The sequence below is a fragment of the Pseudonaja textilis genome, chromosome 5, assembly GCF_049901715.1.
Source record: "Pseudonaja textilis isolate UNSWEBS1 chromosome 5, rPseTex1.2, whole genome shotgun sequence".
NCBI classification, from domain to species: Eukaryota; Metazoa; Chordata; class Lepidosauria; order Squamata; family Elapidae; genus Pseudonaja; species Pseudonaja textilis.
In genome coordinates, this window is record NC_141994.1 from 75,411,863 (window position 1) to 75,434,399 (window position 22,537).

At 46.5% G+C, this 22,537-nt stretch overlaps 3 protein-coding genes and 1 pseudogene across 3 annotated transcripts in view; 3 read left to right on the forward strand and 1 right to left on the reverse strand.

Annotated features, from left to right (window-relative positions):
* Positions 1 to 5,008, forward strand: part of LOC113452212 (C-type lectin lectoxin-Thr1-like) — a 61,445-nt gene extending 56,437 nt beyond the window's left edge. Inside the window, exons 3-6 of the mRNA XM_087935442.1 lie at positions 459 to 550; positions 1,290 to 1,424; positions 3,372 to 3,486; positions 4,829 to 5,008. Coding sequence (XP_087791568.1) covers positions 459 to 550; positions 1,290 to 1,424; positions 3,372 to 3,486; positions 4,829 to 4,896 — 410 coding nt within the window. The 3' untranslated portion in view covers positions 4,897 to 5,008. The remainder of the gene's footprint in view (positions 1 to 458; positions 551 to 1,289; positions 1,425 to 3,371; positions 3,487 to 4,828) is intronic.
* The window catches only part of ARSA (arylsulfatase A), a 175,799-nt gene that overhangs the window by 8,564 nt on the left and 144,698 nt on the right, over positions 1 to 22,537 (reverse strand). The window lies entirely within an intron of this gene.
* On the forward strand, positions 11,419 to 12,425 carry LOC113452209 (olfactory receptor 5V1-like). The gene has a single exon (XM_026723654.2). It carries the CDS (start codon positions 11,434 to 11,436, stop codon positions 12,355 to 12,357), a length of 924 nt encoding a protein of 307 aa, XP_026579439.2. The 5' UTR covers positions 11,419 to 11,433; the 3' UTR covers positions 12,358 to 12,425.
* Positions 17,798 to 18,720, forward strand: LOC148125725 (olfactory receptor 1E16-like; annotated as a pseudogene).

Consider the following 22,537-nt stretch of genomic DNA (forward strand, 5'->3'; position numbering starts at 1 on the left):
CATCCATTCATTCATTCATCCATTCATGCCTGCATTCGTTCATTCATTCATTCATTCATTCATCCATCCATGCATTCATTCATGCATGCATTCATTCATTCATTCATTCATTCATCCATTCATTCATCCATTCATGCATTCATTCATTCATTCATTCATTCATTCATCCATGCATGCATTCATCCATTCATCCATCCATCCATCCATCCATCCATCCATCCATCCATTCATTCATCCATCCATTCATTCATCCATTCATTCATCCATTCATGCCTGCATTCATTCATTCATTCATTCATTCATTCATTCATTCATCTATCCATCCATTCATGCATTCATGCATGCATTCATTCATTCATCCATTCATGCCTGTGTTCGTTCATTCATTCATTCATTCATTCATTCATTCACCATTCTCTGCAGGCTGAGCTGACTTCTCTTCCTCTCTTCCCACACAGGAGCCAAAGGCTGTTGTCCCCATGAGTGGTTCTCCAGAAGTGCCTTTTGCTACAAGGTCTTCGAAGAAGCAAAGACCTGGGAAGAGGCAGAGGTTAGAAGTGCTTGTGAGTCTGTGAACCGCCCGGCCCAGGCAGAGGAGAAGTCTAGGCAGAGCCTACATTTAAATCCAGGCATTGTTCTGGCTGGGTTGAACTAGGCTGCGTGCATGAATAGGTAGCGAAGCTCGTGATTTTTAACACAGTCCGAAAGGCAAATATTCTGCAAACTATATATTGTTGTAAGCTTTCATGGCCAGTATCTGCTGGTTGGTCATTGTGGAGCTTCAGGCTTGAGTGACCATCTTCTAGTCCAGGGATCTCCAACTTTGGCCACTTTATGACTATTCATTCAACTGGGTGGTTTGAAAAAAAAAAAAAAAAATTTTCGAACCACCCACCAGGGAAAACTTGCCACCAGAAGTTGCCAGGGCTCCATCACTGGAGGTTTTCAAGAAGAAACTGGACAGCCACTGGTCTGAAATGGTGTAGGGTCTCCTGCCTGAGCAGGGGGCTGGGCTAGAGGACCTCCAAGGTCCCTACCGGCTCTATTTTGATGGATCGATTGATTGAGTTTAACTCGTGAATCTAAGTCGGGAATTGTTGGAGAGCTGCAGACTCCAGCAAGGGCATTTGCGACCTTCCACAAAGTCACGATGGTGTCTAGGACCGTGAGAAAAAGTTTCCTTTTATTTTTCCTCACCTGCACAATAAAAAACCCACACACAGGCACACACAAACACACCTTTCTTTCCTGCTGCTCAAGTGCCTTCCTCTGTGGCTGCTCTCTTGCAGAAGTACTGCAAGAAATACCAGCATGGCTGCCATCTCGCCTCCCTCGATAGCAAGGAAGAGTCAGAGGACATGGCCATCCACATCGCCCAGAAATTCAACGTCAACATCTGGATCGGATTGAGTCGCCCGTCCCATGTAGGTCCTTTTCTGCTGCTAACATCCTTCAGGGTATCCTCGTTTAAACTCTAGTGGGCCGTTAATTTAGGGACTGCAGAGCCCGGCCTGGGAGAGCTGTTCTTCTTTTATTTTGTGCAGATATTGTTCACGTTAAGGGACGCGGTGGCTCAGTGGCTGAGACCCTGTGCTTGTTGATCAGAGAGGTCAGCAGTTCGGCAGTTCGAATCCCTAGTACTGTGTAACGGAGTGAGCTCCTGTTACTTGTCCCAGCTTCTGCCAACTGAGCAGTTCGAAAGCATGTAAAAAATACAAGTAGTGCTGGGAAATATTTTAGGAATGTATAACTGTATGTATGTATGTATGTATGTATGTATGTATGTATGTATGTATGTTATTCTATTCAGCTTTGTTCGGGTATTTTCCCACGTCATTATAGTTGTGCTTTTAAAGTTGTAGCGACATTTCGGCAGAATCTCATCTGCCATCATCAGGCTTCTGTATTGTGTTTAACGACACAGCCAACCTCCCCACCAGTATATATATGGAGACAGCAGCTCTGATCACACTTTGCTCGCACAAGTACGAAGCCAAAAGCACCAGCCTGAAGATGGCAAATGGGACCTCATCAAAACGTTGCCAAGATACTCTCAATCTTACACAGGAAAAGACCCGAACATGCTAAGACCTGCATATGTATGTGTGTGTGTGTGTGTATATATATATATGTTTTCTTAAGTTTTCACATGTACTTACATGTATGGTATTCAGCTTTGTTCAGGTATTTTCCCACATCATTATAGTTGTGCTTTTAAAGTTGTAGCTACAAGTTTAAAAGCACAACTATAATGACGTGGGAAAATACCCGAACAAAGCTGAATACTGTATGTATATATATGTGTGTGTGTGTGTGTGTGTGTGTGTGTGTGTGTGTTATGTCTCATAGATAGATAGATAGATAGATAGATAGATAGATAGATAGATAGATAGATAGATAGATAGATCAATCGATCTTTGGTTATTCGGGTTTTCTCCTGCATAAAATAATCAAAGATTCACATACAAATACCCCAAAACCTCAGAAAACATATATATATTTATATATATACATTATAAAATATACAGTTGATTATTTAATGGATATTAGAAGTGTATAATGAGAATATTTTATTAGGGTTAAAGTAGGGGAATGAAAAATGCCATGGGGATCCTAAATATATTGGCTTTATTCTATTTTTACTCTTTTTAGATTGTTTATTATATATCGGCTTAGAGAAAATCAAGGATAATAATGATGTGTAAAGTAAAATAAAATCGGTGGTAAGCTGAAAATGAAAACAATAGGGGATAAAGAATTGAAAACTTATGCGTGGATGAAATGATATTGATATCGAGTTAATGAACTGAAATAGGAAATGCAAATTTATTTAAAGATGAATAAAATTGATAATGATATATTATATAAGATTAATGGAAATGAAAGTATGACTAGGTACAAGTGTTATAATCCAGAAACATGTCGTTCATGTGAAGAGAGGTGTAAAAATTAAAAAAAAAATTAAAAACTTTTTACCCCAAAAAATGTGCAAGTAGAAAAACAGGGACCCCTTTGGTGGGAAGGGAACAGCGTTCCTCCGTGTGCCTTCAAAGGCATTTAATCCTGCCGGTCACATGACCACGGAGACGTCCTCGGACCGCGCTGGCTCTTCTTTGCCTTTGGAAAGGAGATGAGCAGCAACCCCTAGAGGTGGAAACGACTAGCACAGATGTGCTAGCACCTTTACTTACTTACTCACAGATGACTAGCACCTTTACTTTTAACTGTTCTAGCTCAACTGAAATTGACTTAGATGGGGGGAAGAAAGGAGACCTAGTTGTCTCTTTGCTCTGACCCTTGAAACCCGCCAACTTTTTTCTATCTGCCCCTGGGCTCCTCAGTTAGCTAATGTGGCTTCTCTATCATTACAGAAAGAAAACTGGGAGTGGAGTGACGGCTCCAAAGTCAGCTACACATCCTGGAAACGAGGAAAACCCAACAACAAGCTGATGAACGAGAACTGTGTTGAGCTCTGGGCTGAGTCCAGTAAGTTGAGGATGCGCTTCCCATAAGAGGGCCCATTCGATGCACCCTGGATCGTTTGCCGCTTGGCAACTGGCGGCCTTTGGCAAACAAAAATGAAAGCCATCGCTCCTTCAAAAGCTCAACATTTATGTACCAAAGATTATAGGGCCATCATCTTGCAATAAACAAGCTACATGGGATGGGATGGAACAGAACAGAATACAGGAATGGAGTAGGATTCAGAATAGAAATACCCCTCACGCATCATCACAAAATCTCCAGAATCGTAAAGCTTACAAACTTGAAATTTGGCCCTTATGTTCCTCTTGGCTTCTAGAGGCTCACTAAGAAAGGATTTTTCAAAATGACCATCAGAGCATTTAGAGTATTTCCTATATTATTAATATTATTAACACTCTCTGATGCTAAGGAGTTCCACTCCTTCTCCCCACTTGGAAAGAAATCTCTTCCAAAGGCAAAACACAAGCAGAGGAGTTTCAGTTTCACTTTCAGTTTCAGACCCCCAAGCAGCTTTAGTACAGAACAGTTGAGCTAAGCCACGCCCAGGCTCCCTGTTGTCCCCTTCTTGCTCACACAGCAAATACTGTTTCAGTTTCCAAACAGCCCTCCACTCTCTCACATAGTGACAAGACACTAGCCAGATGAATACTGATGGATGCTGGTAGGCAGAAGAAGAATTTCCCCCCCTTATTTTCCTCCCCCAAAACTAAGCCCGATCACATAGTTTTGTAGCAAAGCACGGGTATCCAGTTAGTAGGATACAACAGAATAGAAAACAGAACAGAATATTTTATTGGCTAATTATAATTAGACACACAAGGCGGCATGTTGTGGCTATTCTCACATAAGGGCCATAATGTCTCTTTGTAAAAGGGCTCACTTTGGCCGGCGTACCCCAAGAGCAACCACAGCATGTCCATGCTCTTCTGTGCAAGCTACGATGTCTAATTGAGGGGCCACTTTGCAAGCCAGTATACTGGTTCTCACACGCATCATCCAGGGAGGTCCTTAGCACATGGGGGGGAAAGGGATCCATATAACAATCATGACAGTGAAGTCAAAGCTCCCCCCAAGTTTTCACCTGGACTAAAATCTCAGGCCCTTTGCTGCCCTCTTGTGGCTAAGCAGAGCTTGACAGGCAAAGCCTGGTTGCCGTAGCCTGATTTTTGGATAGGTAAGTTATCTCGGTTAAAGCAACCTGGTGAACCCCCAGCCCATTTTAGCAGGCGTGGTTCTCCCCCTGTGGTATCTTCGTGTCCCTCTGCAGCTGAGGGAGGAGCAGATCTTCTGGGACACTGAAAGGGTCACTGCAAATGTGTTTTGTTTTTCTTTTGCTGCCCAGGTTACAAGAAGTGGAACAATGAGAATTGTGCCTCCTTGCGTCCATTCTTCTGCCAGTGCTTGTCCTAGTGCAACTTTCTTCCGCTCCAGAGAGAGTGGAGCACCTGGTGAAGTAACGGAGCCCCTCCTGCCTCCCCGAGTCTCTGCTTTGCACTCCTTCGCTCCATGGATGCTTTCTCTAGCTTGGATCTTGCCCCTCCTGATGTGGCCAGAAGGTCAAATAAATTCTCTCTCGCATGTCTGGCCTCCTTTATTTTGCAGAGCCAGGAGGCTGTTGAAATCCAAAGCCCAGGACCCCCAAATCTTCTGCATAGGACAAGGCTTGGCATGAAAGGGCGGGGGAAAACGATGTCTCCCGAGAAGGACCCCGTCTTCTGATGCTACGATGCTTTCTCATGCCTATCCGTCTCATTTGAATTGGCAGGTTGGGAATCTGCTTGGCCTCAGCACCGTTTTCCCTGCCCACAATACTGATTTGTTTGCAATTCCCGCTCTGGATATGTACGGAGAATCCTGCTAGGAAGGGCATGGGAATGGGATGGTGGGGTGGGTCCCTGAAGGTTGTGTCTTCACTAGCTGCTGTGTCAGGGCTGTAAAGATCTGAACATCCACCAGATAGCACCCAAGAGGCTCTAGCCCTCAGCTCCTTCTGATAAGTCCAAGGCCTTAGGAGGAATCCCCTCAGCTCTCTACCTGCATGGCTTCCCCATCTGGGTAAAAGGAAGTCCCGCTGCTCAGGGATTCTTTCCACCTAACACAATAACAACTCTCTTCCAAGAGTTGGAAGAGACCTGTGAGGTCTTCTTGTCCAACCCACTGCTTAGGCAGGAGACCCTATGAAATTTCAGACAAACGATTGTCCAGTCTTTTCTTAAAAACCTCCAGTGATGGAGGATTCACAACTTCTGGTGGCAAGCTGTTCCACTGGTTAATTGTTTGCACCGTTCGCAAATTTCTCCTTAGTTCCAGGTTGCTTCTCTCCTCGATGAGTCGTTGCCTTCTTGTCCTGCCTTCGGGTGCTTTGGAGAAGAGCTTGACCCCGCTCTGCTTTGGGGCAGCCCCTGAGATATGGGAAAGCTGTTATCATGTCCCCCCCCCCCCAGTCCTTCTTTTCATTAAACAAGACATGTCCAATTCATCTGGCTTCTCTGTCTTCGTTTTGCTTTTGAATAAACTCTGGTGTCGTGGGCTTGTCTATCTAGTTGCGGAAAGGAACAGAATTTTGTCGTCAACAATTGGCGACCACAAAGGGACCCTGAGGTTAATCTGACTGTTGGATCTTGTCTGAGTTTCTTCACCCAAACCAGCATTGGGCCATTTGTCCAAAAGGTCTAGAATCTGCCCACCTCAGTACAGGTAGTAAAGAGACTCCTGGATTCGGACAAAACAACTGACTGAACAAGATTGTCAGCTCCTACGGGGGGTTGCTAAAACTGGTTCAATAAAACACTTTACTCACAGTCTTGCTGTAGCAATATGTGTTTATTTTGGCTTCCTCCATCAGCAGCAACAAACGGAAAGTCCGAGTATAGCCAGCGCTGAGAGCGTCTGTCTCTCAGCGCTGTTTATATTTCCTGTTCACCCTCCGCATTAATTAGCTAACATCCGCCCTTAGCAAAACACCCAACATTCAGTCACAGCAATCTGGCATGCTATCACCCAAACCCCCAAACAAGACCTTCCCCCTCCCCGAGTGCCGTTCTGCCACCCCGATCCATTCGATATCTCCTATGCGGATTGCTGACTGGCTGAAATGCCATCCTGAAGTTTTTCCTGGCTGAGAAGAGTGGGAGGCGTGTTACCTAGAGTTTTGCAAAACGCCGAACAACTGATAAGGCATGTTCTCCGCCAGTCGCACTATGGTGGGGAAGGCCGGTAACTCTTCAAACTCTGAAAAATCTACAGAAATAGCTCTGTTGTGAGTAATCCCACTAGATTTGCCTGGCCAGCAAAGCCGGGGCGAGGAGAAACTCTCTTCCGCTGTTCCTTCTTATAAGAGATAAGAAATCAACGAGGTTTTCAGGGGGTTGGGTGGGAGTGGGCTTTACCCAACTATGTCTATACATGCAGGAGGGTTTTGTCTTTCTGTCTTTCTGAACCGCACTGTTCTCAGGTATGTGTGTATGTGTGAATGTGTGCATTTCTTTCTGCCAGCTCTACAGGGTACAAGTGTGGGGGTGGAGAATTTGAGAACCTCTACCCCATAATTTTGAGCTCCCCCAAATCTTACCTTTAGCTTAAAAATGAGGGGTTGTTTTTAGCCCTAGCTAAAACCTCGTAAACTTTGCAGACAACACTAAGCTGGCATGAATAGATGATAGGGTCAAGATCCGAATGGATCTCGACAGATTTGAACGTTGAACCCTATCCAACAAAGTGAAATTCAGTGTAGAGGAAAGTAAGATCTTGCACTTAGGAAAGAAAAATCAAAAGTACACATATTGACTGGGTGAAACCAGATTTAATAGAGTAAAAGGAAGAGGGACCTTGGAATCTTAGTGGGCAATCCCTTAAATATGAGACATCCGCGTGCGGCAGCAGCCAAAAAGGCCAATGCAATCCTAGGTTGCATTAACAGAGAGATAGAATCAAGTTTGACACATCAAGTTCAATACAAGTTCAATATAAACTCCCCTTATCGCTTGCTTTTAATTTTTATTGTATTGTTTCCTCGGGAGGGAGGGAGGGAGAATGAAGGAAGGAAGGAAGGAAGGAAGGAAGGAAGGAAGGAAGGAAGGAAGGAAGGAAGGAAGGAAGGAAGGAAGGATGGAAGGTAGGTAGGTAGGTAGGTAGGTGAGAGAAAGGGAGGAAGGAAGGAAGGAAGGAAGAATGGAAGGATGGAAGGTAGGTAGGTAGGTGAGAGAAACGGAGGAAGGAAGGAAGAAAGCAGAGAGGGAGGGAGGGAGGGAAGGAAGGAAGAAAGGAGGGAGGGAAGGAAGGAAGAAAGGAAGGATGGAAGGATGGAAGGTAGGCAGGTAGGTAGGTGAGAGAAAGGGAGGAAGGAAGGAAGGAAGGAAGGAAGGAAGGAAGGAAGGAAGGACGGAAGGAAGGAAGGAAGGAAGGAAGGAAGGTAGGTGAGAGAAAGGGAGGAAGGAAGGCAGGAAGGCAGGCAGGCAGGAAGGAAGGAAGGAAGGAAGGAAGGAAGGAAGGAAGGAAGGAAGGAAGGAAGGAAGGAAGGAAAAGGAAGGAAGGAAGAAATAAAGAATGGAAGGATGGAAGGTAGTTGGTAGGTGAGAGAAAGGGAGGAAGGAAGGAAGGAAGGAGGGAGGGAGGGAAGGAAGGAAGGAAGGAGAGTGAGAGGGAGGGAGGGGAGGAAGGAAGGAAGGAAGGTGGTAGGGGGAGAGAAAGGGGGGATTTAAATGTCTTGCATTATATAAAACCCCCTTGGATTCATTTCTAGAACACCAGCTACAAACCACAGTGAGAACCGAATTCTGATTTCTCTTGCTGACTAGCTCTGTTTCCAGGCATAACAAAGCTAGTCAGTTTTGCTCTCTTCCTTCCGCTGCGTCCCCCACCCTGGTACAACTAAGTGAACCCTGTGCCAGCTAACAAGTCCCAGGTGGGAGTTTTGCCCCAGAGGGACTTTTCTCCCTGCCCTCCTAACTAATCGAGGCCCCTTTTCCCCCCTGGGCATCACCTGTCACGGATAAGGCACAAACTACGAGAATTGCACCTGTTGTGAGAATGAGCTTCTCAACATCTCCCTCCTCGCTCCGTGGGCAGACGCTTGGATGTGGCACTCCCAGTCTGGTTGCACCTCAGCCCCACCTGTGAAAGAACTTTGGGATGGCAGGATTCGGCTTCAAGCACAGCTGGTCTTCAACAGGTGAGATAACCAGCCCAGGTGAGACCGTTTGTGGTCTTCCAAAATTTGCCTTAGCATCCTGGGGAGGCATTGGAGGGATCTCTTCTTGGGAGGGCAAGTGAACAGGGGAGGAACCAAGAATTCTGTATGACTGTGTCTGTATGACTTTGTCGCTTGTATCCTTACAATTTATATCAACTGTTTCCTAGTATGATTTGACTGCCTGTTTGTACCCTATGACTACTATTAAGTGTTGTACCTGATGATTCTTGATGAATGCCTCTTTTCCTTTTATGTACACCAAGAGCATTTGCACAGGACAAATGGCCAATAAAGAATTCATTCATTCATTCATCCATTCATTCATTTGTTCATTCATTGAAGAACTGTGATGTCAGTCTGCTGTAACTTAGTCTCCTGGTTCGTGCTGTCCTTGGTTTCAGCAATCAGTTCTAAAACAAGGGTAGGAATTATATTCCAAAGGGGAAACAGAGGCACATCTCATGTGGAGCATAGTCACAACCTTCTCAGTAGCATCTCCCGTCAATGCTTTGGTGTTAGAGAAACAGAGAAAATAGGTGGCAGAAAAAGATATAGCGATCCATCGACTCTGTCCGTTGAGGGTTGTTGTTTGTTTTCTTTGTAATGTCTGTATTATGTTCATTTTATTTTCTTTATTATTAATTATTTTTGTTGCATGAGGGTCTGGTGTTTATCCCAAGCATGTTTGAACCCGGTTTTTTGGGACCTACCCAGCGTGTCTGCTGGAAGTTGGTTCTAAGCTTCCGCTACTCTTTCTGCGATGTCCCAACTTTCTAGCCTCACTTCCGAACTTCCCTCCCGTCCGTTTGAGGTGACACCCCCGGGTCCCTTCCTTTTGCTTCATATTTTAGGACCTTATTCACACCCTGAATATACTTATTAAGGTGTTTAAGTTTCAAGCGTGCCCTTCTGTCCTCCAGGCTGTGCATTCTCGGCTCCTCCAATCTCAGAGGAACTGTGATTGAGCAAGGGGGTCAGACTAGAAGACCTCCAAGATCCCTTCCAACTCTGCTATTCTCTTGTTCTGTTGTTGCAGAGAAGATCTTCTCCCAAAGCAGAGGGTAGAGGCTCCTAGAAGGAAGAAGGCTGAAAAACGGCTGATGACTTCGGGAGATGGTGATCCAAAACCTGCTGTTCCAGGTGAGAGCGTCATCGCATTGCGGCCCCTGAGGATGCCAGTGGTGAGAGAAGGCAGAGCTGGAGCATTGATGCTTCCTCTGCAGAATCCATGGCACTAATTCTGGGGTCTCCCAGCCCATCTGCTCTCTCACATCTTCGGGAGGGTCCTCCGGTGGAACCTTTCCCTGCCTCAGCTCCCACCCTTTATATGGCTGGAAGAAATATCCACCCAAAGGGAGAAAGACGCTGGGAATATGGAGACTGATTGGAAAGATGGTTTATTGATCGACAGGAGCACCTGGGTTTGAGGTCCTGGTGCAGCTGACCTCATGGAGTTGAGAGAGAGGGGGGGGAGAGAGAGAGCTTCCTGTTCTTGTGCAAGAGCATGTATTCTATTGGTTGCCAGGCTCCCAGGGGGCTACGCAGGGATCATAGCTAACTTTTTAGGTTGTCTGAATTGAGTTTGATTGAAGTCTGGACTCTCTGAGACGATGGAATGAGGAGGCTTGTGTCCTGTTGGGTCTTAATGGCTTTCCTGCTTTGGATCTTGAACGAGGGCTGATCCTACCATTCTCCCTAATTCTGCCTTTGTTCAAAATATCCTGTCTTGAATGGGTTACCAAATCTGCATTTCTAAAAGCTGATCTCAGCTGACCTCACCCCTTTCCTAAGAGGTCTGTAGGGGCGTGCATAAGCGCATCCATGTGCCTACCGTCCCTGTCCTATTGTTTCTTTTTATTTTTCTTATTCGTATCCATTTCATGTATTCATAGCTATGTTTAAACTTAGACCTGTTATCTTATAATCGCTTGACAAAGTAAAATAAATAAATAAACAAATACATACATACATACATACATACATACATACAAATAAATAAATTACTATCTGCTTGGGAGCAGGGAACTGTGGCCCTGAGTTTCTGCCTCCTTTAAGATTTCTAGGTCTCTTTTAGGGGAAATATAATATGCTGCCTTTTTAAATATGTCTCAAAATATGTCATTCTTCTTGGAGAGGGCTAACTTTTCACAATCACATGACCCCCTGCCCCATCCCCAAGTGGTTAGATTGGCTCTGACCCCGATGACTCTACTATAAAGATGGTTTTATGCCAAAATGCTTGGGAATCTGATTCGGGTTCGGTCTCTCCTAGATGTCGATATTCGTGACTTTCATTCCCTGTTTTTCTCTTTCTTAGGTGTAACATTCAGTTCTCAGATGAGGTTATCTTGTTTGACTGACTTTTGGAGTGTTTGAAAAGGAAGGAAGGAAGGAATGAAGGAAGGAAGGAAGGAAGGAAGGAAGGAAGGAAGGAAGGAAGGAAGGAAGGAAGGAAGGAAGGAAGGAAGGAAGGAAAAGGATGGATGGAAGGAAGGAAGGAAGGAAGGAAGGAAGGAAGGAAGGAAGGAAGGAAGGAAGGAAGGAAGGAAATCCTTAAAACATCAACCCATATATATTTGACCCTTAATACAGGTTATCTTTAAGTATAAGAGATTCTTAATATTTCACTCTCCACAGAGACCCCAGATAATGACATTGTCGTTTTACCTCTTACATGCATTTTCCAAAATTCACGACTCCTCTTTGCTTTCCTGACGTGCCTCTTTCTGTTTTGCCAGCTGCCTCTTCTCTTCTTCATGGAAGCCCAGAACAAAACCCAAGGGACAGAATTCATTCTCCTTGGTTTGTCCAGCCTCCTCAGCCATGAAGTCTACCTTTTCTTGGTGTTTGTTGCCGACTATTTGGTCACCCTGATGAGCAACTTCATGATCATCCTCTTAATTCTCCTGGATGCCCGTCTCCACACGCCCATGTACTTCTTCCTCAGCCAGCTCTCCTGCTTGGATATTTGCCTTTCTTCTGTGGTGGTGCCAAAGATCTTGGTGAACTTCCTACGCCAACAGCACACCATCTCCTACGGCCAATGCCTGGCACAAGCCTTCTTCCTGATTGGCTTTGCGGGGTGTGAGCCGGCATTGCTGGCCGTCATGGCCTATGACCGCTATGCTGCCATCTGCCAACCTTTGCACTATGCCCACCTGATGAGGAGCAAGGTCTGCATCCAGATGTCGGTGGCCGTTTGGCTTTGGGGCTTCCTGGACTCAGCCATCTATGCCGCTCTGGCCTCCAAGTTGGATTTCTGTGGACAGGTCCTGGTTCCTCACATGTTTTGTGATGTCCCTCCATTATTGAAAATCGCCTGCAGTGACACTTCCATCCATAAGTTGGTCAGTTACATCAACAGCACCTTGGTGGGTCTTGTCCCTCCTGCGCTCATCATCCTGTCCTATTTCTACATTTTGTCCTCCATTCTGCGGATCCGCTCCAAGGTCGGCAGGCGCAAAGCCTTCTCCACCTGCGCTTCACACCTTGCCGTAGTAACACTCTTTGTGGGAAACGCCTTTGTGAACTACAACCAGCCCAGCGCTGGCTACTCTCTAGAAGTGGACACTTTGATCTCCACCATGTTTTGCATCGTCACCCCCATGCTGAACCCCCTGATCTACAGCCTTCGCAACAAGGAGGTGAAGGGGGCCCTGAAGAAACTTCTCAACATCTAGAAGATGGGACAGGTTTCCTTGTGTAATGTGCTGTTTTGGGTGTGTGTGTTCTCTAAGAAAAATGAGACAGCTTCATAGGAATTGGTCGATGGACTGACTCAAAGTACCATACAACGTTTCCTATGAGACAATGGAAGATATTATATTAATTCCTTATTCTGTCTTCTGTCCTAACTAGGTGCCTCCAAGAAGCATATCCAGATGCCTCTGGGTAGATTATTTACTTTCATTAACCAAAACAGCAGCAACAGTATTGTACGTCTTGCAAATCTACCAGCCCCTGAGAGGCAGGAATTCAACATTCATCTTATCAGTTTTAAGAAAGAGTCGAAGATGAAATTTAGTTGTGGTCTGGATGGATTTCATTCTTTCAAGAGCCCTTTTTTCCGTCATTCATGGGATCGATAATAATAATAATAATAGTTCAGTGTAATAATTCAGTAATTCAAGTACTCAATAAAAAGCTCCATTTGTCCTCAACGCTTGGGTTCATTTTCTTGCCAACGAAAGGACATCTGTGGACTATTCTCAGTCATTCCGTTCATGCTTGTCCCAAAGGTGTTTTTTCAAAAGGCAACTGGACTTTGGTTTTCCCTGAAGACATTTCACTTCTCATCCAAGAAGCTTCTTCCGCTCTGATAGCTCATTCCCCACCACCCACTGAGAACGGAAGGAGCTTCCTGGATGAGAAGCAGGGGCTTTGGGGGGGAGGTTGACCCCGTCTTCTTCGTGGCAGCCCCTGAGATATCGGAACCCTGCTCTCACATCGCCTCCCAATGGTCTCCGCTCCACCCTGGACAGATCCAGGTTCAGACCCAGGAAGGAAGAAAGGAAGGAAGGAAGGAAGGAAGGAAGGGAGGGAGGGAGGGAGGGAGGGAGGGAGGGAGGGAAGGAAGGAAGGAAGGAAGGAAGGAAGGAAGGAAGGAAGGAAGGAAGGATGGAAGGTAGGTAGGTAGGTAGGTAGGTGAGAGAAAGGTGGGAAGGAAGGAAGGAAGGAAGGAAAGAGAGAGAGAGAGGGAGGGAGGGAAGGAAAGAAGGAAGGGAGGGAGGGAGGGAGGAAGGAAGGAAGGAAGGAAGAATGGAAGAATGGAAGGTATGTAGGTAGGTGAGAGAAAGGGAGGAAGGAAGGAAGGAAGGAAGGAAGGAAGGAAGGAAGGAAGGAAGGAAGGAAGGAAGGAAGGAAGGAGAGAGTAGGGGAGGAAGGAAGGAAGGAAGGAAGGAAGGAAGGAGAGAGGGAGGGAGGGAGGGAAGGGAAGGGAAGGAAGGAAGGAAGGAAGGAAGGAAGGAAGGAAGAATGGAAGGAAGGAGAGAGGAGGGAGGGAAGGAAAGAAGGAAGGGAGGGAGGGAGGGAGGAAGGAAGGAAGAATGGAAGAATGGAAGGAAGGAGGGAGGGAGGGAGGAAGGGAAGGGAAGGAAGGAAGGAAGGAAGGAAGGAAGGAAGGAAGGAAGGAAGGAAGGAAGGAAGGAAGGAAGGAAGGAAGGAAGGAAAGAAGAATGGAAGGATAGAAAGTAGGTAGGTAGGTGAGAGAAAGGGAGGAAGGAAGGAAAGAAGGAGAGAGAGAGAGAGGGAGGGAGGGAAGGAAGGAAGGTGGCAGGGTGAGAGAAAGGGAGGGAGGATATAAATATCTTGCATTATATAAAACACCCTTGGATTCATTTCTAGAACACCAGCTACAAACCACAGTGAGACCTGAATTCTGATTTCTCTTGCTGACTAGCTAGGTTTCCAGGCATAACAAAGCTAGTCAGTTTTGCTCTCTTCCTTCCGCTGCGTCCCCCACCCTGGTACAACTAAGTGAACCCTGTGCCAGCTAACAAGTCCCAGGTGGGAGTTTTGCCCCAGAGGGACTTTTCTCCCTGCCCTCCTAACTAATCGAGGCACCTTTTCCCCCCTGGGCATCACCTGTCACGGATAAGGCACAAACTACGAGAATTGCACCTGTTGTGAGAATGAGCTCCTCAACACCTCCCTCCTCGCTCCGTGGGCAGACGCTTGGATGTGGCACTCCCAGTCTGGTTGCACCTCAACCCCACCTGTGAAAGAACTTTGGGACGGCATGATTCGGCTTCAAGCACAGCTGGTCTTCAACAGGTGAGATAACCAGCCAAGGTGAGACAGTTTGTGGTCTTCCAAGATTCTCCTAAGCATCCTGGGGAGGCATTGGAGGGATCTCTTCTTGGGAGGGCAAGTGAACAGGGGTGGAACCAAGAATTCCTAGATATCTAATTCCACCCAGGAATCTCCACTTGGGGTGGGGGGTCTCAGACATGTCAAAGACCTTCTTCTCTTTCAGGGGGCAGCAAGTAGAGACCCCAACAAGCCAGCCTTTTTCGTCCTTCCTGGAGCTTTGATTGGAAAAAGCTCTGACCAAGGTGCCCTTCCAGAAGTCTCAAAGGGGCTTCTTCAAAAATTCAATTAGACTGTGTTGATTTCCTTGAGCAACTCAGTCAATCAGAGTGGAGCTGGAAGGGGGTCTTGGCAAGGCAAGGAACAATGGATGGAAACTCATCAAGGAGAGAAGCAACCTGGGATTAAGGAGGAACTTTCCTAACAGGGAGGACAATTAACCAGTGGAACAGGTTCAGGGCTGGGATTCTACCAGTTGGTACCTACTCGCCAGAACCGGATGTTAACATTCTAAGCAGTTGGGAGAACCGGTTGACAGAAGAAATTGGAGGGCTAATCCTGTAAGGAAGGCAGGAAAGAAACATTCTGGTGTTGCTTACAGAAACTGGCTCTCCGTTAACCCTTATTACATTCTTGGCAGGACTAGACTTCCTGTCTCTGGAACTTCTCTGGAGTTTTTTTCCCCTCCTTTGCTGGTACTTTGCTTGTGTGGAGGGACAGTTTAAAGTTACAATGGCTCTGAAAAAAGTGACTTATGACCATTTTTCACACTTACCATTGTTGCAGCATCCCCACAGTCACGAGATGCCATGCGAGGAGATGCATGCCTTGATGTGAGTGATATTGAGTTGGCCACACCCAGCTAATAACATGACCACCAAGCCCCACTCACCAACTAAGCCATGCCCACAGAACCAGTTGTTAAAAAATTTGGATTGGTTTGTGCTGTCCTTGGTTTCAGCAATCAGTTCTAAAACAAGGGTAGGAATTATATGCCAAAGGGGAAACAGAGACACATCTCATGTGGAGCATAGTCACAACCTTCTCAGTAGCATCTCCCGTCAATGCTTTGGCGTTAGAGAAACATAGGAAATAGGTGGCAGAAAAAGATATAGCGATCCATCGACTCTGACCTTTGAGGGTTGTTGTTTCTTTTCTTTTTAATGTATGTATTATGTTCATTTTATTTTTTTAAAATAATTTTTTGTTGCAGGAGGGTCTGGAGTTTATCCCAGGCATGTTTAAACCCGGTTCTTTAGGACTTACCCACCGTGTCTGCTGGAAGTTGGTTCTAAGCTTCCGCTACTCTTTCTGCGATGTCCCAACTTTCTAGCCTCACTTCCGAACCTCCCTCCCGTCCGTTTGAGGTGACACCCCCGGGTCCTTTCCTTTTGCTTCATATTTTAGGACCTTATTCACACCCTGACTATATTTATTAAGGTGTTTAAGTTTCAAGCGTGCCGTTCTGTCCTCCAGGCTGTGCATTCTCGGCTCCTCCAGTCTCAGAGGAACTGTGATTGAGCAAGGGGGTCAGACTAGAAGACCTCCAAGATCCCTTCCAACTCTGCTATTCTCTTGTTCTGTTGTTGCAGAGAAGATCTTCTCCCAAAGCAGAGGGTAGAGGCTCCTAGAAGGTAGAAGGCTGAAAAACGTGCTGATGACTTCGGGAGACGGTGATCCAAAACCTGCTGTTCCAGGTGAGAGCGTCATCGCATTGCGGCCCCTGAGGATGCCAGTGGTGAGAGAAGGCAGAGCTGGAGCATTGATGCTTCCTCTGCAGAATCCATGGCACTAATTCTGGGGTCTCCCAGCCCATCTGCTCTCTCACATCTTCGGGAGGGTCCTCCGGTGGAACCCTTCCCTGCCTCAGCTCCCACCCTTTATATGGCTGGAAGAAATATCCACCCAAAAGGGGAGAAAGACGCTGGGAATATGGAGACTGATTGGAAAGATGGTTTATTGAGCGACAGGAGCGCCTGGGTTTGAGGTCCTGGTGCAGCTGACCTCATGGAGTTGAGAGAGGGGGAGAGAGAGCTTCCTGTTCTTGTGCAAGAGCATGTATTCTATTGGTTGCCAGGCTCCCAGGGGGCTACGCAGGGATCATAGCTAACTTTTTAGGTTGTCTGAATTGAGTTTGATTGAAGTCTGGACTCTCTGAGACGATGGAATGAGGAGGCTTGTGTCCTGTTGGGTCTTAATGGCTTTCCTGGTTTGGATCTTGAATGAGGGCTGATCCTACCATTCTCCCTAATTCTGCCTTTGTTCAAAATGTCCTGTCTTGAATGGGTTACCAAATCTGCATTTCTAAAAGGTGATCTCAGCTGACCTCACCCCTTTCCTAAGAGGTCTGTAGGGGGCGTGCATAAGCGCACCAATGTGCCTACCGCACCTCTCCTATTGTTTCTTTTTATTTTTCTTATATGGATCCATTTCATGTATTCATAACTATGTTTAAACTTAGACCTGTTATCTTATAATCGCTTGACAAAGTAAAATAAATAAATAAACAAATACATACATACATACATACATACATACATACAAATAAATAAATTACTATCTGCTTGGGAGCAGGGAACTGTGGCCCTGAGTTTCTGCCTCCTTTAAGATTTCTAGGTCTCTTTTAGGGAAATATAATATGCTGCCTTTTTAAATATGTCTCAAAATATGTCATTCTTCTTGGAGAGGGCTAACTTTTCACAATCACATGACCCCCTGCCCCATCCCCAAGTGGTTAGATTGGCTCTGACCCCGATGACTCTACTATAAAGATGGTTTTATGCCAAAATGCTTGGGAATCTGATTCGGGTTCGGTCTCTCCTAGATGTCGATATTCGTGACTTTCATTCCCTGTTTTTCTCTTTCTTAGGTGTAACATTCAGTTCTCAGATGAGGTTATCTTGTTTGACTGACTTTTGGAGTGTTTGAAAAGGAAGGAAGGAAGGAATGAAGGAAGGAAGGAAGGAAGGAAGGAAGGAAGGAAGGAAGGAAGGAAGGAAGGAAGGAAGGAAGGAAGGAAAAGGATGGATGGAAGGAAGGAAGGAAGGAAGGAAGGAAGGAAGGAAGGAAGGAAGGAAGGAAGGAAGGAAGGAAGGGAGGGAGGAGGGAATCTTAAAACATCAACCCATATCTATTTGACCCTTAATACAGGTTATCTTTAAGTATAAGAGATTCTTAATATTTCACTCTCCACAGAGACCCCCAAATAATGACATTGTCGTTTTACCTCTTACATGCATTTTCCAAAATTCACGACTCCTCTTTGCTTTCCTGACGTGCCTCTTTCTGTTTTGCCAGCTGCCTCTTCTCTCCTTCATGGAAGCCCAGAACAAAACCCAAGGGACAGAATTCATCCTCCTTGGTTTGTCCAGCCTCCTCAGCCATGAAGTCTACCTTTTCTTGGTGTTTGTTGCCGACTATTTGGTCACCCTGATGAGCAACTTCATGATCATCCTCTTAATTCTCCTGGATGCCCGTCTCCACACGCCCATGTACTTCTTCCTCAGCCAGCTCTCCTGCTTGGATATTTGCCTTTCTTCTGTGGTGGTGCCAAAGATCTTGGTGAACTTCCACGCCAACAGCACACCATCTCCTACGGCCAATGCCTGGCACAAGCCTTCTTCCTGATTGGCTTTATGGGTGTGAGCCGGCATTGCTGGCCGTCATGGCCTATGACCGCTATGCTGCCATCTGCCAACCTTTGCACTATGCCCACCTGATGAGGAGCAAGGTCTGCATCCAGATGTCGGTGGCCGTTTGGCTTTGGGGCTTCCCTGGACTCAGCCATCTATGCCGCTCTGGCCTCAAGTTGGATTTCTGTGGACAGGTCCTGGTTCCTCACATGTTTTGTGATGTCCCTCCATTATTGAAAATCGCCTGCAGTGACACTTCCATCCATAAGTTGGCCAGTTACATCAACAGCACCTTGGTGGGTCTTGTCCCTCCTGCGCTCATCATCCTGTCCTATTTCTACATTTTGTCCTCCATTCTGCGGATCCGCTCCAAGGTCGGCAGCGCAAAGCCTTTCTCCACCTGCGCTTCACACCTTGCCGTAGTAACACTCTTTGTGGGAAACGCCTTTGTGAACTACAACCAGCCCAGCGCTGGCTACTCTCTAGAAGTGGACACTTTGATCTCCACCATGTTTTGCATCGTCACCCCCATGCTGAACCCCTGATCTACAGCCTTCGCAACAAGGAGGTGAAGGGGCCCTGAAGAAACTTCTCAACATCTAGAAGATGGGACAGGTTTCCTTGTGTAATGTGCTGTTTTGGGTGTGTGTGTTCTCTAAGAAAAATGAGACAGCTTCATAGGAATTGGTCGATGGACTGACTCAAAGTACCATACAACGTTTCCTATGAGACAATGGAAGATATTATATTAATTCCTTATTCTGTCTTCTGTCCTAACTAGGTGCCTCAAGAAGCATATCCAGATGCCTCTGCAGATTATTTACTTTCATTAACCAAAACAGCAGCAACAGTATTGTACGTCTTGCAAATCTACCAGCCCCTGAGAGGCAGGAATTCAACATTCATCTTATCAGTTTTAAGAAAGAGTCGAAGATGAAATTTAGTTGTGGTCTGGATGGATTTCATTCTTTTTCAAGAGCCCTTTTTCCGTCATTCATGGGATCGATAATAATAATAATAATAGTTCAGTGTAATAATTCAGTAATTCAAGTACTCAATAAAAAGCTCCATTTGTCCTCAACGCTTGGGTTCATTTTCTTGCCAACGAAAGGACATCTGTGGACTATTCTCAGTCATTCCGTTCATGCTTGTCCCAAAGGTGTTTTTCAAAAGGCAACTGGACTTTGGTTTTCCCTGAAGACATTTCACTTCTCATCCAAGAAGCTTCTTCCGCTCTGATAGCTCATTCCCCACCACCCACTGAGAACGGAAGGAGCTTCCTGGATGAGAAGCAGGGGCTTTGGGGGAGGTTGACCCCGTCTTCTTCGTGGCAGCCCCTGAGATATCGGAACCCTGCTCTCACATCGCCTCCCAATGGTCTCCGCTCCACCCTGGACAGATCCAGGTTCAGACCCAGGAAGGAAGAAAGGAAGGAAGGAAGGAAGGAAGGAAGGAAGGAAGGAAGGAAGGAAGGAAGGAAGGATGGGAGGGAGGGAGGGAGGGAGGGAGGGAGGGAGGGAGGGAGGGGAAGGAAGGAAGGAAGGAAGGAAGGAAGGAAGGTAGGTAGGTAGGTGAGAGAAAGGTGGGAAGGAAGGAAGGAAGGAAGGAAAGAGAGAGAGAGGGAGGGAGGGAGGGAAGGAAAGAAGGAAGGAGGGAGGGAGGAAGGAAGGAAGGAAGGAAGGAAGAATGGAAGAATGGAAGGTATGTAGGTAGGTGAGAGAAAGGGAGGAAGGAAGGAAGGAAGGAAGGAAGGAAGGAAGGAAGGAAGGAAGGAAGGAAGGAGAGAGTAGGGGAGGAAGGAAGGAAGGAAGGAAGGAAGGAAGAGAGAGAGGGAGGAGGGAGGGAGGAAGGGAAGGAAGGAAGGAAGGAAGGAAGGAAGGAAGGAAGGAAGAATGGAAGGATGGAAGGTAGGTAGGTAGGTGAGAGAAAGGAAGGAAGGAAGGAAGGAAGGAAGGAAGGAAGGAAGGAAGGAAGGAAGGAAGGAGAGAGGGAGGGAGGGAAGGAAAGAAGGAAGGGAGGGAGGGAGGGAGGAAGGAAGGAAGAATGGAAGAATGGAAGGAAGGAGGAGGGAGGGAGGGAGGGAGGGAAGGGAAGGGAAGGGAAGGAAGGAAGGAAGGAAGGAAGGAAGGAAGGAAGGAAGGAAGGAAGGAAGGAAGGAAGGAAGGAAGGAAGGAAAGAAGAATGGAAGGATAGAAAGTAGGTAGGTAGGTGAGAGAAAGGGAGGAAGGAAGGAAAGAAGGAGAGAGAGAGAGAGGGAGGGAGGGAAGGAAGGAAGGTGGCAGGGTGAGAGAAAGGGAGGGAGGATATAAATATCTTGCATTATATAAAACACCCTTGGATTAATTTCTAGAACACCAGCTACAAACCACAGTGAGAACTGAATTCTGATTTCTCTTGCTGACTAGCTATGTTTCCAGGCATAACAAAGCTAGTCAGTTTTGCTCTCTTCCTTCCGCTGCGTCCCCACCCTGGTACAACTAAGTGAACCCTGTGCCAGCTAACAAGTCCCAGGTGGGAGTTTTGCCCCAGAGGGACTTTTCTCCCTGCCCTCCTAACTAATCGAGGCACCTTTTCCCCCTGGGCATCACCTGTCACGGATAAGGCACAAACTACGAGAATTGCACCTGTTGTGAGAATGAGCTCCTCAACACCTCCCTCCTCGCTCCGTGGGCAGACGCTTGGATGTGGCACTCCCAGTCTGGTTGCACCTCAACCCCACCTGTGAAAGAACTTTGGGACGGCATGATTCGGCTTCAAGCACAGCTGGTCTTCAACAGGTGAGATAACCAGCCAAGGTGAGACAGTTTGTGGTCTTCCAAGATTCTCCTAAGCATCCTGGGGAGGCATTGGAGGGATCTCTTCTTGGGAGGGCAAGTGAACAGGGGTGGAACCAAGAATTCCTAGATATCTAATTCCACCCAGGAATCTCCACTTGGGGTGGGGGGTCTCAGACATGTCAAAGACCTTCTTCTCTTTCAGGGGGCAGCAAGTAGAGACCCCAACAATCCAGCCTTTTTCATCCTTCCTGGAGCTTTGATTGGAAAAAGCTCTGACCAAGGTGCCCTTCCAGAAGTCTCAAAGGTGCTTCTTCAAAAATTCAATTAGACTTTGTTGATTTCCTTGAGCAACTCAATCGATCAGAGTGGAGCTGGAAAGGGGTCTTGGCAAGGCAAGGAACAATGGATGGAAACTCATCAAGGAGAGAAGCAACCTGGGATTAAGGAGAAACTTTCCTAACCGGGAAGACAATTAACCAGTGGAACAGGTTCAGGGCTGGGATTCTACCAGTTGGCACCTATTCACCAGAACCGGATGTTAACATTCTAAGCAGTTGGGAGAACCGGTTGTCAGAAGAAATTACAGGGCTAATCCTGTAAGGAAGACAGGAAGGAAACATTCTGGTGTTGCTTACAGAAACTGCCTCTCCGTTAACCCTTATTACATTCTTGGCAGGACTAGACTCCCTGTCTCAGGAACTTCTCTGCAGTGTTTTCCCCTCCTTTGCTGGTACTTTGCTTGTGTGGAGTGACTGTTTAAAGTTACAATGGCTCTGAAAAAAGTGACTTATGACCGTTCTTCACACTTATGACAGTTGCAGCATCCCCACAGTCACGAGAGGCCAGGCGAGGAGATGCGTGCCTCGATGTGAGTGATATTGTGTTGGCCACGCCCTGCCAATAACATGACCACCAAGCCACACTCACCAACTAAGCCATGCCCACAGAACCGGTTGTTAAAAAATTGGAATCCCACCCCTGAACAGGTTGCCTTCAGAAATTGTGGGTGCTCCATCACTGGAGGCTTCCAAGAAGAGACTGGAGAGCCACTTGTATAGGGTCGCCTGCTTGAGCAGAGGGTTAGACTAGAAGACCTCCGAGGTCCCTTCCAGCTCTATTCTGATTGAGTGATTGATTGACCTGATTCCAAATTGATATAGACCTACATTCAGAGCTAGGATAGCATCCTTCCAAGACCTTTAGGGCTCTCAAGAGCAAAGGGAGCAGGCATGTCCTGGGTTGAAGTCAAGTGCAAGTTGAACATTCCTTTGGAGACTTATGGATTGTCAGAATCCAAGAAGGGAAACTCCCGGATGCCACTGAATTAGAGAACAGGTAATTTTACGGAGCTTGAAATGGTAGCAGCAAAAACAAGGCAAGATCTGATTCAAAAGGGGCGAAAGTTACAGGTTGAAAGTTTCCCCAAATCCCTCCCCACCCACCCACCCACCCCAGGGTCCCAGGCTGAATGTCCAATCCAGGGCTGCATAATATCCTGTGAAGCACCTCTTCTTCAGGTATTCTCGCCCATCTATAGTGGTAGAACTGTTGGCCTGAACGGGACATAAACAATTCCACTCGGCAGCGCAGTGATTCTTGAGAGCAAAATCTTCATCTCACCAGCTCACTTCCCAAAACCTAAA